The sequence below is a fragment of the Rattus rattus genome, chromosome X, assembly GCF_011064425.1.
Source record: "Rattus rattus isolate New Zealand chromosome X, Rrattus_CSIRO_v1, whole genome shotgun sequence".
Classification (NCBI taxonomy): Eukaryota; Metazoa; Chordata; class Mammalia; order Rodentia; family Muridae; genus Rattus; species Rattus rattus.
In genome coordinates this window covers 24,587,618-24,602,140 of record NC_046172.1, presented here as the reverse complement: position 1 = coordinate 24,602,140, position 14,523 = coordinate 24,587,618, and the positions used below count along the sequence as shown (strand labels likewise).

Here is a 14,523-nt window from a genome sequence, read left to right as displayed (position 1 = left end):
GGCAGCACCATTCCCTGGGCCATCCCTGGGTCCTGGGCTATATAAGAAAGCTAGCTGAGCTTGAGCCAGAGCATGCCAGAAAGCAAGCGAGCCATCATGCAGCATTCTTTCATGGTTATCCTGCTTCAAGCTCATGCTTCAGTTCCTGCCCTGATCCACTTAATGATGGACTGCGACCTGGAAGTGTAAGCTGAAATATACAGCAACAGAGGGGAAACAGGCTTTTTCCCTCTAGCAGAATAACATAAAAGCATGTATCAGGTTTTACTATCTTTGTATGACTTTTGTCACTCTGAATCACAATATCCAACACAGTATCTGGAACAAAGGAAATGATATGATAATAAATGTTGAAACAGCAACAAAAGGCGTTGAGAGAATTCCCACCTTGAGTGCCTAGGTTGGGGTCACACTCTGGGATTTTCTTATTAGATTAGCAAGACTTAGTGGATCTTTTAGGTCCTAGAAGAAGAGATATGAGATGCTCCTCTGAAAGGGTATATCAAAAATATAAACAATGCGGTCTGGGGGTATAACTGTGGTAAAGAACTTGCCTGGCATACTTGAGACCCTGGGATAGTTAACACTACAATAAATAAAACAAAACAAAACAAAACCCTAGGAAAGGCCATTAGTACTGTTCCAAATGCCTATCATGTCTCAGTCCTCAGTACTTAAAATTGGTATCAACAACTTTACCAACTATAAGGAAACCTTCTCAAATCCTCAAATCCATGTTTTATTATTATATTTTGATGTTATGTTGTATATAGGTATTTTATCTGCATGTATGTCTGTGTACTACTACATGTTTATAGAGCCTATGGAGACCAGAAAGAGGGCTTTGGATCCCCGAGAACTGGAGTCACAGATAGTTGTGAGCCACCATGTGGGTCCTGGGACTCCAATCCAAGTGTTCTGGAATAGCAGCCCATGCTGTTAACTGCTCAGTCTGCTCTCCAGTCCCCAAACCCATGCTTTGTAAGGCACTGCCCCCAAGAGATGCAGCTCTGACCAAGAAAGATACAACTTCTCCCACTTGGGGCTTAGGCTCTGGGTAGAATGGAGTTGTAAACTGCATTTCTCATTAGCTACTTAATGCGACTGTGATAAGTACCAAGAAGAGGATGTTAGGCTAACATGGTGAGCACAGGGTCAGGGGAAGCATTAAGGAAGTGGCTCTGTAATCGCTCACAAAGGTAAGAAGGGATTGACCAGGCACAAAAGGCAGAAGAGTGGCTTTAGGAATGGATGGTTTTGAAAGACGTCATTTTTTTTTTTTTTTTTTTTTTAATTCCAGAACTTTGTTTGTTCACTTGTTACAAAGGCTTTGGGAGAAGAGTGGGCTAAATAGTGAATAGGGGTGAGGGACCTGTTGGAAGGAACTTTCCTAGTTGGATGTCACCAGAACTGTGGGACCTACAGTAACACTTATAAAGCATTGCTTCTGAGATATTCACAGTGGATGTGAGGTACACAAAGCCAAGACTTAACGTTTGTCCATGTCTCCCAGAACCCAGGGCCAGTTTACATGAAAAACTGGTGAGCCACAGGCCTCACTAAGCTTTGATTCCAAACCACCGGCAACCACTGGTAGATGTACTTACTGTTGGTTTTCTTTTTAAGATTTCTTTATTTATGTAGGTGAGCACTCTACATGTGTGCCCTTATGACGGAAGAGTATGAGACAGAAGAGGGCATCTGATCCCATTACATGGCTGTGAGCCATCATGTGGTCTCTGAGAATTGAACTCAGGACCTCTGGATCAGCAGCTAATGCTATTAGCCACTGAGCCATCTCTCCAGCCCTTGCTGTTGTTGTTTTTGTGGAGTTTTTTATTTATTTATTTTTTGTTTTGTTTTTTTAAAGCAAGCTCCTTTCAGGCAGCCTGAATAAGAAAATAAATCATTTCTTTCTGGCTTCCTTAAAAAAAAAATAGCCAGAAAGAAATGATTTATTTTCTTATTCAGGCTGCCTGAAAGGAGCATTAATCATTGAACTCTTCCCATATATAAATACCATACTGGATAACTAATTACGACTTGAGACAATACATTTTCTTTTAATTTGAAGGTATGGTAGGAACCACAGTCTTTATTTATATGTACGAAGAAGAATCTTTTCTCTGGGCCTCTAACGTTTGCCAAGTCTGAGGGAACTGCCAAGCTCTTGAGTCAGTCCTCAGAGCCCTGCATGCCACCAAGGCACTCGGTTTGAAGAACAAGAGTGAATGAACTATCGCCTCTCCCTGCCCCTCCCCCACATCGGGATGGGCACCAGCCATCCCAGTGTTGTTCTCTCCCAGGTTTCCTTGTGCTTTTCGCTGCTTGTCACCTTTAGCTTTCCTTCCTCTGTCCTCCTCCAGGTTTTAGGCTCCCGAGCTGTTTAGCCATTGCTGAGTGTTCCAAGCTAAAGATGACAGTGATGAGTCACCTGAGAGTGAGTCTACAAGTCTCTTCGTGCACGCTGCTGTGGAGACGGTTCCGGGTTCCGAGGTTGGTGCCACTGAGGTCCTGCAGTCTGTATACCTGCACATACAGAACCAGGAACCGAGCCTGTGAGTACTCCACTCCTTTAAGAGAGTAAAAAGGTTGCTTGCTAATCACCTGTAGACATTCCAGTGTGGGCTCCTACACCTTAAGAACTGTGAAGGTGACTGTAAAGACAGCAGACATGGAAAGTCCTTTTCCACCTGTTTTAGCGTGCTAAATGATAGCATGCTGAAAGGGAACAAGGGCTGTGAAGATGGTGAAATGTCTTGAAGTCTGGTATCTTATCTCATTCCCTTTGACTAAGGTTGACTTACAAACTACAAATTGTTACAGTGGATCGATTGTCAGTCAGTCAGTCAGTCAGTCAGTCAGTCTGTCTGTCTATCTTTTGAGACACAGTCTCTCTGTAGCCCTGGCTACCCTGGAACTCTCTCCGTAGACCAGAGTAGCCTCAAATTCACAGAGATCTGCCTGCCTCTGCATCCTGGGTGCTGGGACTAAAGGCGTGCACCACCACTGCCCAGGTGTTGCATTGCATCTGACGTTTATAGAATTTGCATGTTAGGTTTTGCAAGTGAGCCATTGTGTTCATGCTCCAAAATATCCCGTGTGGCGTTATAAATCCAGGAGTTAATTCTAGCTGACCGTATTGCCCGTGTGTGCTCTGCTGTAACCATAGGAGATGAAATGTTCTTCCTTCAGTGCCCTGCTGCTCCCCTGGAGACTCAAGTTATTGCCCATGTCATGGTGTTGCAGGGATTGTCTACCTTAGCATGGGTGCAGGGCTGTGGGGGAAGATATTTACTCCCTTCATCCCAGGCTCCCACCACCACCCCCCAGTTTTAAAAACCAAAAGTAGACAGTCCTCAATGAATTCTAGGGAACAAAATTGCCCTCTGGAGAAGAACCAACCATTGAGATGAGGAGAAAGAATGCTGTGTACATTTGTGACACGGTTCATTTGAGTTTATGGGCAGATGAGGTCGCTAACTATTAGCACTGAAGAGGAAATTTCCACTCCCAGAAGACAAAACAACTCAACAAAGCACCATACAAACGTTTTGAATGCTGGTTTGCAGTGAGACCTAAGTTTCTCTCTGACTCCAGATGTAAAAGATAGGTAAAAGAAAACGTTTGCCAATGACAGTGTTAATCTCACGTAAGCCTGGGGTTCTGAAACTGCTCTATAAATCTATGTTAACTGAAAGTTCCCTTACTTTCAGCCCTGGGTGTCTTCTCATTAAAAGAAACTGGCCTGAGTCATAAAAAATTTCTGCTCGTTGGGTGTGGCTTCCTACAAGTATGCCCACATACTAGCCAGAGTGGCTTTCTGTGTATTCAGTACTTTGTCGTCTGTGGCCTGAGATGGAAAACATTAGTCATACCCATCCAGCTACTAAAGTTTTCTTCTTTTATTTTTTAGCAGAAGGTTAAAAGTTACACATCTAAAATTCCATGTGCTATAACATTAGGACAGTATTTGCAGCAGATGGTAGTGACAGAGAGGGCCAACCTTCCTTGAGTAATCTCCCTCAAACTCAGACATGTTGTTGTTTCTGAGTTTGTGGGGAAAACTGGGCAGTTTCCTTTTATTTGACCCTTGGCATATAACAGCATCCCAACCCTTTTTTGGGCAGGAGAATATCTTTGCTGCCCCACTGAGCATATTTCCCTGTCTGCAGGCCTATATCCTACCCCTGCATAGTCGGAAAGACAATACTCATTGTTCCTGACAACTCAATAGCCTGCCAGAAGGCTGGCTACTCTGAGACAGGAAAGGATGTTAAAGATTAGAAATTCAGTTCTGGCTGCTTCTTTTTAGTGTCATAATCATTCTTATCTTCATCCTGTTTGTCATCTTCATAGATTCGGTACTTGTGTCAGAGGTCAAATCTGACCATTTTATCCACTGTTTGTCTGCTCTTACGTAGCTTCTGACTCTTAGAGCACAGTATGGTCTTGAGAAGTTTTGGTTTTGTTTTACATTTATTAATCTATCTATCTATCTATCTATCTATCTATCTATCTATCTATCTATCTATCTATCTATCATGTATACAGTGTTCTGTCTGCATGTATGCTGTATGCCAGAAGAGGCCATTGGATCCTGTTACAGATGGTCACGAGCCACGATGTAGTTGCTGGGAATTGAACTCAAGACCTCTGTGCCCTCTCTCTAGCCTTCGGCTGGCCTTGAAATTTGGATAATCTTCTTGCCTTAGTCTCTGGGTGTGCCAGTGTGACAGTCACACATCTGTACACCCAGCTTCCAATCTGACCTTTATAATATAAAACAGACCAAGGAATAAAGGAAGTAGGAGATTGTGGAAAATGCAGAAGCTCATCGCCATTCACCTTCTTTCCCTGTCCAGTAATCATGGCTGTCTATTCAAACTGCTGTTTACTGTTTTCCTGAGATGTAATCAGGAACTATTAAAGACTTAATAGACTGCATACCTATTGCCAGAGATGAAAATAAAATTAGTTTCTCTCAGAGTGCCATTTACCTTAATTGTTACATTAAAAAATTAGGCATAAGATCCTAAAACACAGGAAAATGAATTTGATGACTTAGTGATTTTTAATTTAATGAAAGGCATAAAGAAGATGATGGACGATAAAAATGGGACAGATTTGTTATTACATTAGTGTTGCTTAATGGTCTCCATCTTTCTCTAGGTATTTATTTAGTTATTTGGATTTCGCTCTTTTTGAGACAGGGTTTCATATACCCCAGATCGGCCTCAAACTTTCTGTGTAGTTGAGTTTGCCTTTAAATTTCTGATTCTCCTGTCTCTATTTCTTGAATGCTGGGATTACAGCTGTGTATCACATCTGCCTTCTTTTATACAAGGAAGAGGAACATTAAAATTATTGACCTGCACTATATCAAATACAGCCATTAAAAAACATGAAATTACAAAGATAAAACAAAAGAAGAAACAAATGACAAAAAGGAACAGAAAGAAATGTTGTCACTAGTCTCATGTATTTACATGTCAATTTAAATTCATTAATATTTTAGAACCCTGTGTGCATAATAGTTGGCCATACTCGAAGTTTCCATCCTCAAAAGAAATTCTACTGAATGTTTCTGTATGGAGTTTTCACAACATTGTTTTATTTATGATGCTTGCTCAGGGGGCTACAGAGATTGCTTAACTAAGCTGCTCTTGCAGAAGACCAACACCCATGTTGGACAGCTCAAGCCCCAGAGGACCTGTCACCACCCTCTGGCCTCCTTAGGCACACATCCCATATAGAGACACAAGAATAAAAATACATACATACGTATGTATGTACATAGATACATATATAATCTGATGGGGGAGAACAGCTTATTTAGGTGACTCTCTTTAAGAAGCTCATACTTGGGTATATCTTGTTCTAGCCTTGTTTTTTTAATTGTAACTTCCATCCATAAAATTCTATATTAAACCAGTAGCAGTGGCACATGCCTTTAATCCCAGCACTTGGGAGGCAGAGGTAGCAAATCTCTGTGAGTTCCAGATACATAGTAAGACCTTGTCTCCAAAAAAAAAAAAAAAACTACATTAAAAATGTCTTTTAATGGGTTGGGGATTTAGCTCAGTGGTAGAGCGCTTGCCTAGCAAGCGCAAGGCCCTGGGTTCGGTCCCCAGCTCCGAAAAAAAGAAAAAAGAAGAAAAAAATGTCTTTTAATAATCTCCAGTTCTGTTAATAATCTCTGTTTAGCTGGGCATGGTGGATGGTGGCTAAAGCTGTATACGATAATCCCAGCATCAACAAACAAACATAATTAAACAGACAAAAATAAATCAATAAGCACATTTAAGACTTTGTTCTTTTATACATTTAATTTCATTATATTGATTCGTGTGTGTGTGTGTGTGTGTGTGTGTGTGTGTGTGTGTGTGTGTGTGCCACATGTGTGTGGGTGCCCTCTGGGGCCAAAAGAGGGAGTGAGATCTAATGGAACTGGAGTTACAGGTGGCTGCGCGTTTCCATGTTGGTGGTGGAAACCATCTTTGAGTCATCTGCAAGAAGGCAGGTGCTCTCCAACCTATTTAAAGGTCCTTTGGTCGGTTGGTTGACTTTGTCTTTTTATGTTTGATATAGCAGCCCATGCTTGTGATTCCAACACAAATATTCAGAAATGTAAAGCAGGAGGAGTGTGGATCCAGGCCAGCCCGAGTTACAGAGTGAGAAACTGTCTCAAAACTAAACCAAACCAAAACGACATTGTTGGGATGGAAATTTCGGACAAACCACACCAGGACAACATGGAGAGGTTTATTGGGAGGGTGGAGACCTGGGGCAGGGGCCGAGAAGGAGAAGAGAGAGAAAGAAAAGAGGGGCAAGATAGGTCTGCCTTTTATTTGAAATGACAGAACCACTCCCAGGTGAAGGTGGGAGCTGAACCAAAGGTATGCTGGGAATGTATGGCTGTTGCCATGGCAACAGATGCATAGGTGACCTGGTGATGAAAGCAGTTCCTGACAGCAACACACATTGATAACTCCTTGATGATAAATGCCCCAGATGTTTCAATTTGTATTTAAGACTGGGAGTTCACTGGAATTTCTTGAGTTTAAGGCCATCTCTGGCTCCCAGGAACTAACAGGAAGCCCTGGAGCTAGACACAGGGAATGCAGGCTTTATTTTCTGAGGTAACAATGCCATGTGATTCCACTGGTTGGTCAGTTCAGCTTCTGGGTTTCCCCCATAAGCCTGATAGTCCAGCAAAGCCATTTGTGCTTCTGTGACTGTCGGTAAGGCTTTAATGAGAGCCTGTGTACTCCGTTGTTCATACCCCTGTCTTAAGGCCAAAACCTACTACGAAAGTCTTTGATTCTGTGGGAAAAGCACACTCCTCATGAAAAAGACAGGATAGAGAGGCAGTGTGGGTTAGAAAACAGAAAAGGAAATTAGTTTGGTGATTTTTTTTTAATCCACTGTATTCTGGATGTTGATGTATTTAACAGGTAGTGTAAAAATTATTCATAAATGGTGCTGCATAATAAATGAGTAACACGAACCATATGTGAGTCATGTAAGCAATTCTGTTTTCTAGTGACTTCGCTTTTTTAAGTACAAATAAATGATTCAGTGGTTAATAACATTGACTGCTCTTCAAGAGGACCGAGGTTCAATTCCTAGCACCAGAGTTTGTAACTCTAGTCCCAGGCCACCTGATGTCTGATCTCTGCAAGCTCTAGGCATACACACATTGCACAGACATAAATGTAGACAAAACCGCATATATGTAGGCAAAGTACCCATATATAATCAATCAATCAATAAATAATAATTTAAAGTACAAATTAGATAAGTTAATTCTAATATATTTTAGTTAACCTACTGTATCAAAGATATTATACTTCTAACATGAAACCACTCTAAGAACTGTAAGTGAGTTTTTTGCATGATTTTGTGCTAAGCCTTTTGTGAAAGACCTTAGTGTCATTCATTTATAGCACATCTCCGTTTTACAGCAGCCTCTTGAGCTAAGTCAATATCACACTGAAAAGCTCCGGTGCAGAGAGGAACCAGAGCAATACTTTGAGCTATTCTAAATTCAGTGACAAAGTGCCTGAGGATGGGAGGGAGGAGAGGTGGGAGGAGTGGGGAGAACAGCATCTCTTTACAGGCTGTCTTCCTGTCCCAAAGCTGTACGTGTGTCAGTAGCCCTGTTCCTTTCACTGAGATTCCATGTAGGTTCCATATCAACCACATAACTTCCTCCTCATGTTTCTAGAGCTTCCAGACATTGTCCCGACTGCTAGCAAGCCTTGTTTCAGTGGACTGCAGTAACTTGGGCCTGAACTGCTTTCTTTCTGGCCAACATCTGTAATGCTCCCCCCTGAATTTTCTTTAAGATTTGAGGTTATGATATAGTTACATTATTTTCCCCTTGCCTTTATTCCTCCCAAACCCTCCCATGTATTCCTCCTTGCTATTTTTCAAATTCATGGCCACACACACACACACACACACACACACACACACACACACACTCCTAAATATGTAAGTACAACCTGCTCAGTCTGTATATTGTTACTTCCGTGTATGATTTCAGGGATGACCATTGGTATTGGATAGTCACTTGGTGTGCTCTTTCCTGGGGAAGACCATTTCTCCTGCTCTCAAGATTCCTCGGTCACCTGCACCTTTGTCTAGGGTTGAGTCGTTGTAATCTTTCCCCTGCCCACCATAGCACATCTGTTGCTGTGGTCCTTGTTGAGTCATGTTTAGGCAGTCATGTTGCTGAGATTTTGTGTTTTGTTTTAACTAAAATTTTAAGAGTAAAGTTTTGTTTCAACAAGAGAGTGAGTGGTAGTGAGTAAGAGCAGACAAGTGGGGGCAACATAGCTTTCAGTGGGGGCTTAAACCCACCTACCAGGTGAATTTTTTTTCTTTTGAGACAGGGCTTCCTGTAGCCCAGGATGACCTCAAACTCACTATGAGAATGGAGCTGACCTTGAACTTTTGATCCTCCTGCTTCCATTTCCAGAGTGTTGGGGTTACAGGCATGCACCATCACACGTCATTTATGAGGTGCTGGGGATTGAAGCTACATGAATAAGAGTTAAGAGCAAATGTATGCTTAACATGGAATCTAAAGTTTAGAGGGGAGGAAGAGGTACGTGTAGTACAGCCAGCCATGCAGGCAAAACAACCCCATTCATAAAAGTAAAAAAAAAAAATCAATCTTAAGACAAATAAGTATTGGTGTTTATCAGCTGCAGAATCTTTTATTATAATAATAACTATATAATACCTATCATTTGCAGTCCTGGGGATTGAACCTAGGGTACAATACCTGGGAGATGAACCAGATACCACTGAACCACTACCACAGTGATTACAGATTCTCATGGACAAGCTCAGTCTACCAAGTTGAGCTGTAGTTGACCCAAACATTGCTGTTTTATTTTCTATGAGAAATGTGAAAATAAGACCTCTTAGAACACAACACAATCCTCCTCTCTCAAGGCAGAAGAGTGCCAGGAACTCAGTTCCATCTGCTTTTTTGTTTAAAAGGAGAAAGTAAGGGAGAGGGGGAATTAAAAAAATGTAAGAGCTTAAGTTCCCCATGTTCCAGTGAAATCTTTATCAAGGATGACAGAGGACCTTATTTTAGGGACTTGATGACCAGCATTCCAGTTCTTCCGTCATCTTCACAGGACATTCTCACTTGTTGCCTTTTGAATGGTCTTCTCAGGTATATTAGTGACTATCACAGGGACAAGAACAGGAGGTTTCCTTGGGTCGGGGATCTTTGAAACTGAGTGGGCTGGGAATCAAACTTTGAGTTCATGTATAGTTGTGGGCTCTAAGTGAAAGCTTCTCAATTCTGGCTCTGCGGACATTTCCAGCAGTATAATCTTTGCCTGTCCTGTGTAGGGAAGGGTGTTTACCTCGCCTTTGTCCAGTAGGTGTCAGTAGAACCCTACTCCGAGGCACTGCAATGGTCAAATGTCTCTTTGGGGCCTGATTCTCTCCCGTTGAGGAACAGCTGGTCTACGTCCTCAAGGGATACTCAGTACATAACTGTGGGGCACCTAAAAATCAGATAAACAAAAACTTAAAGCCAAGTTGGGAGAATTTGGCTCTGGGCAAAATTAAAAGGAAGTGAAATATCTTCTCCATAATAGCGAAGCAGCGATAGGATTCTGTCCTTGTGTTTCTAGGGTGAGGATGGCACCAATGTATATGGGAGATTTTCCTGGCTAACGGCACAGCTGTCGTACACAAGGTGCACGGGACATTGGTACTAACTTCTGTCCATCTGTGTTAGCTCCGGCTTCTTAAAAAGGTTTTATTTGATTTTTATTTACGTATACTTTTATGTGTAATTTGTTATGTATGTATGTTTATGTACTTGAGGAAGTTCCTACAGGGGCCACAAGAGGGCGACAGATCCTCTCGAGCTGGAGTTAACATGTGGCTGGGGCCCATTATGTGGGTACCTGGAACCAAATTCAGATACTCTGGACCCATGTCTGCAGCCTTCTTTTCTGGTTGGCCTTAAATCTGTCCATTCTTGGTGCTTCTATTTGTTTTCCTATTATTGAAAATATATGTTTTTTTTTGGCCAGGAGATGATGGTGAACAGTTTCAATCCCAGTACTCTGGTGGCAGAAGGAGGTGGATCTCAGTGAGTTTGAGGGCAGCCTGGTCTACAGTGGGAGTTCCAAAACAGCCAGAGCGCCATGTTTCTGTCTCTCAGTAGAAAATAGAGACGCTCCTATAATTGTTGGTGTTGTTGCTGCTGATGTTTTTGAGACAGGGCTATATAACCCCTATATAACCCTGGCTGTCCTGGATCTCACTACATAGACCAGGCTGGCATTGACTTCAGAGATCCATTTACCTCTGCCTCCTGAGTGCTGGGATTAAAGGTGTGCACTACCACCATGCCTGGCATTTTTAATTAATTATTATCATTCTTATTAGTTTTTATTTTCCAGGGCCTATTTAGCCTTGGCTGTCCTGTAACTCATTCTATGGATCAGGCTAGAAAACAGGCTTCTAAAATTATAATAAAATAATAAAAACTAACACATTGGAATAGGACGAAACACACAGAAGGAAAAGAGCAGAAGGCATAAAAACAAAACAGATGTAGATACAGCAGCCCAATCATTCACATACTTAGAACTCCCATAAAAACAATAAACTGTAAGCCATAATATATACACAAAGGACTTACAGGAGGAAAAGGGAATATATACATATATATGTATATATACATATATATACACATATATAACATGCACACGTATATGTGTTTGTATATATACATATAGAGAAAGAGTTGGGGATATATATGTATGTATACATAATTACTTACATATATATGTGTGTATGTAAATATATATATATATATATATATATATATATATATATATATCCCCAACTCTACATTATGAGACCAAAAAACCTGCAAAGATGCTGTCTTAGTTAGGTTTTACTGCTGTGAACAGACACTATGACCAAGACAAGTCTTATAAGGACAACATTTAATTGGGGCTGGCTTACAGGTTCTGAGATTCAGTCCATTTCATCAGGGCTGGAGCATGGCAGCATCCAGGCAGGCATGGTACAGGAGGAGCTGAGAGTTCTACATCTTCATCTGAAGGCTGCTAGCAGAATACTGGCTTCCAGGCAGCTAGAACTAGGGTATTAAAGCTCATGCCCACAATGACACAACCACTCCAACATGGCCACACCTCCAAATAGTGCCACTCTCTGGGCCAAGCATCTGCAACCCATCTCAGGTGTCCTTTGCCTCACGGAAGCTTTTTAGTTTCATAAGGTCCCATTTATTAGTTGTTGATCTCAGTGACTGTGGTAATGGCGTTCTGTTGAGAACATGTTTTCCTGTGCCAATGCATTCAAGGCCATTCCCCACTTTCTTTTCTCTCAGGTTCAGTGTATCCTGTTTTATGTTCAGGTCTTTGATCCATTTGGACTCGAGTTTTGTGTGGAGTGATGTAGATCTACTTGGATTCTTCTGGGTGCAGCTATTCAGTTTGGCAAGGGAGATCACCCCAAACTGATAGATGTGGGTTCTGTTCATCATTTCTGTGTCGTTGAATAGGCTTCTATGTGTTCTCATCAGGAAGTCTGTGATACATTACTGCCAAAACCTTGGCTTGGCTTTATGGAAGAAGGCATGAGCCAGATAGCCAGTACGTGTTTTGGACAAACTGTATGTATATACCTTAAGAGATAGTGTGCACATTCTTGTGGAAAAATGTGAACTTTGGGGACTTCAGCAATGCTGGTATTCACCCAGGTCTTAGAAGGTGGCTGCTTAGTCCTCACAGATGATTATAGAGGCTAATGAAGCATGCACACCTATGTGACGCAGTCATTGCCTAAGAGGCAGGCTACACCAGCCGAGCAACCGAAAACTGACGATACTGAACTAAAGGGTGCTTTCCAACAGTTTTAACCCTGTTTCCTTTGTTGAGATAAAGTCCCTTATTGAAGGTTCACTTGACTTTGTTTAGGTGGTTGGAGGTCAATGAATTGCAATGAAACAAACAACACCATTTGTGAAAACTCTTTCTATAGTCTACTCTCCAGATATTGTGCCGATTCCTCAGAACGATGGCACTGGCTTCAGATCACATTAGCAAACAGGCTGAGATGAGTTGGTTTTCTGAGGTGACAGAATGAACGTTCCCCCACAATGTGCTTTCTGACCTGCCATGATCTGCTTTCTTTACGCAGTTGATTAAGGCCCCAAATAGCTAATTTCTGAGACTGTGAGCTGTCTTGCCCCTTCAAGTGCTCTTCCCAAATGGGTTGGTCTATGTACTAGGTAGCAGTTGCTTACACTGCCTGGACTTGCTTCTTCCTAGTACCTCCACTCTGGGAGAACTTGGACCTTGTTCCTAAGCAGGTGACGGCAGTCACCTATCAACATCCGATGGAGGGACAGTGTTTATGACCCTGGCTTAAAACCACTCACCATTTCTTATGACCCAGCCACCTGCCTCCACATCTGAAAACAGCCGGGTACTCCTTTTCTTGTGGAATTTTGAAGATTCTACAGATAAATCAGGTAAAGGAAAGATCTGGGAGTCATTTGTATAGTGAAAAGAACTACATTATATCAAAATAGAGCACATCTGGAGCTGGAGAGATGGCTTAGAGGGTATGAGCAGTGACTGCTCTTCCAAAGATCTTGACCATCTATAATGAGATTTGCTGCCTCTCTTCTGGCATGAGGCATACGCAGGCAGAATACTGTATATATAATAAATAAATCTGAAAAAAATACATCATGTATTCTCTATCTCCATGATACTAGTGACCTTTTTTATTAACAGTGGCATGAAACTCACATTTACTTTTTGAATATATGTAAAATGTTTGTATAATCATTTGCTTCCATCCAATTTAAGTGATATTTTATTGCTTACATATGCCTTCTATATCCACTATAAAAGAGAATATGTGAAATTTAACTTTGCTAGAAATTTATTTTCTATGTATATGTTCAATATGTACAACTTTCCCTCTGCTTTCTGACTTTACATGAACCGTCATATTAAATAGAAATATTAATCACATTTAATGTATCAGATTGCAATTTGCCTGAAATGGGGCAAAAAAATAATATTTATGTATTTGCTAGATTATGATTTTAAATAGTTAAGACGCGTCACAGAGAAGGAAGAAACTTACATTATGCTAGTTTTGTTAAAGTGTATTACTTAGGTCTGCCAGGCGTGGTGACATACACCTTTACTCCCAGTACTTGGGCACAGAAGCCAGTGGATCTGTGCGTTCAAGGCCAGTCTGGTCTCCATAGTGATAACCAGGCTAGCCATGCCTACATGGTAAGATCCAATTCAAACAAAACAAAACAACAACAGAACACTGTGATTTGATGATGTCTACTAACTACTACTCTGAAACAATTATTATTCAAAATAGTATAGCTAATAGAGTGGTTGTCAATTAGGGGCAGTTTGGACACCATCCTCCGATTGCTTCACTCCTCCCCAGGTCCCTGGACTGGGGATTCTTGGAAAACTCTGTAGGCATTTTGAGTATTCCAACTAGTGGCGAAGGAGAACAAAGGTAGCATTTAGTGATTCAGGACCAGGGATGGTACTCAATGTCCTACAAGGCACACAGACCACCATTCATGAACATTAGCAGACACCAGATACCATTCAAACTGATGTTGACAGCTCCTGAGCTCAGAGAAAATGGCTTTCTTTCATGAATATGAGGCGATTCTATTACAGTGATGCTGGATAAATTAAAAAAGTGTAACTTAAAAAACATACACATAATTAATTGGCGTGCAGATCTCAGCTACTCCTTTGTTTATTTGCATTTGCTTGTAATTCTTTGGTGTTTAGATATGGTGCTCTGGTCCTTTTGGCTCCATGGAGAGCAAAAAGACCTCTCTTCTAGGTCTTTTCCCTGTCTCTATCTCTTCTTTCTAGCATCCTTCTCTGCTATGATTTAGGAAGCATCTAAACCTGTCTTTTGGACTAAAATCCACACACCCCCTCTGTT

At 41.4% G+C, this 14,523-nt stretch overlaps 1 protein-coding gene across 1 annotated transcript in view; it reads left to right on the top strand.

Annotated features, from left to right (window-relative positions):
• Window positions 1–2,367: 2,367 nt before the first annotated feature.
• The window catches only part of Ca5b (carbonic anhydrase 5B), a 35,808-nt gene continuing 23,652 nt past the window's right edge, over window positions 2,368–14,523 (top strand). Inside the window, 4 exon segments of the mRNA XM_032890350.1 lie at window positions 2,368–2,558; window positions 12,849–12,883; window positions 12,885–13,025; window positions 13,027–13,051. Coding sequence (XP_032746241.1) covers window positions 2,417–2,558; window positions 12,849–12,883; window positions 12,885–13,025; window positions 13,027–13,051 — 343 coding nt within the window. The 5' untranslated portion in view covers window positions 2,368–2,416.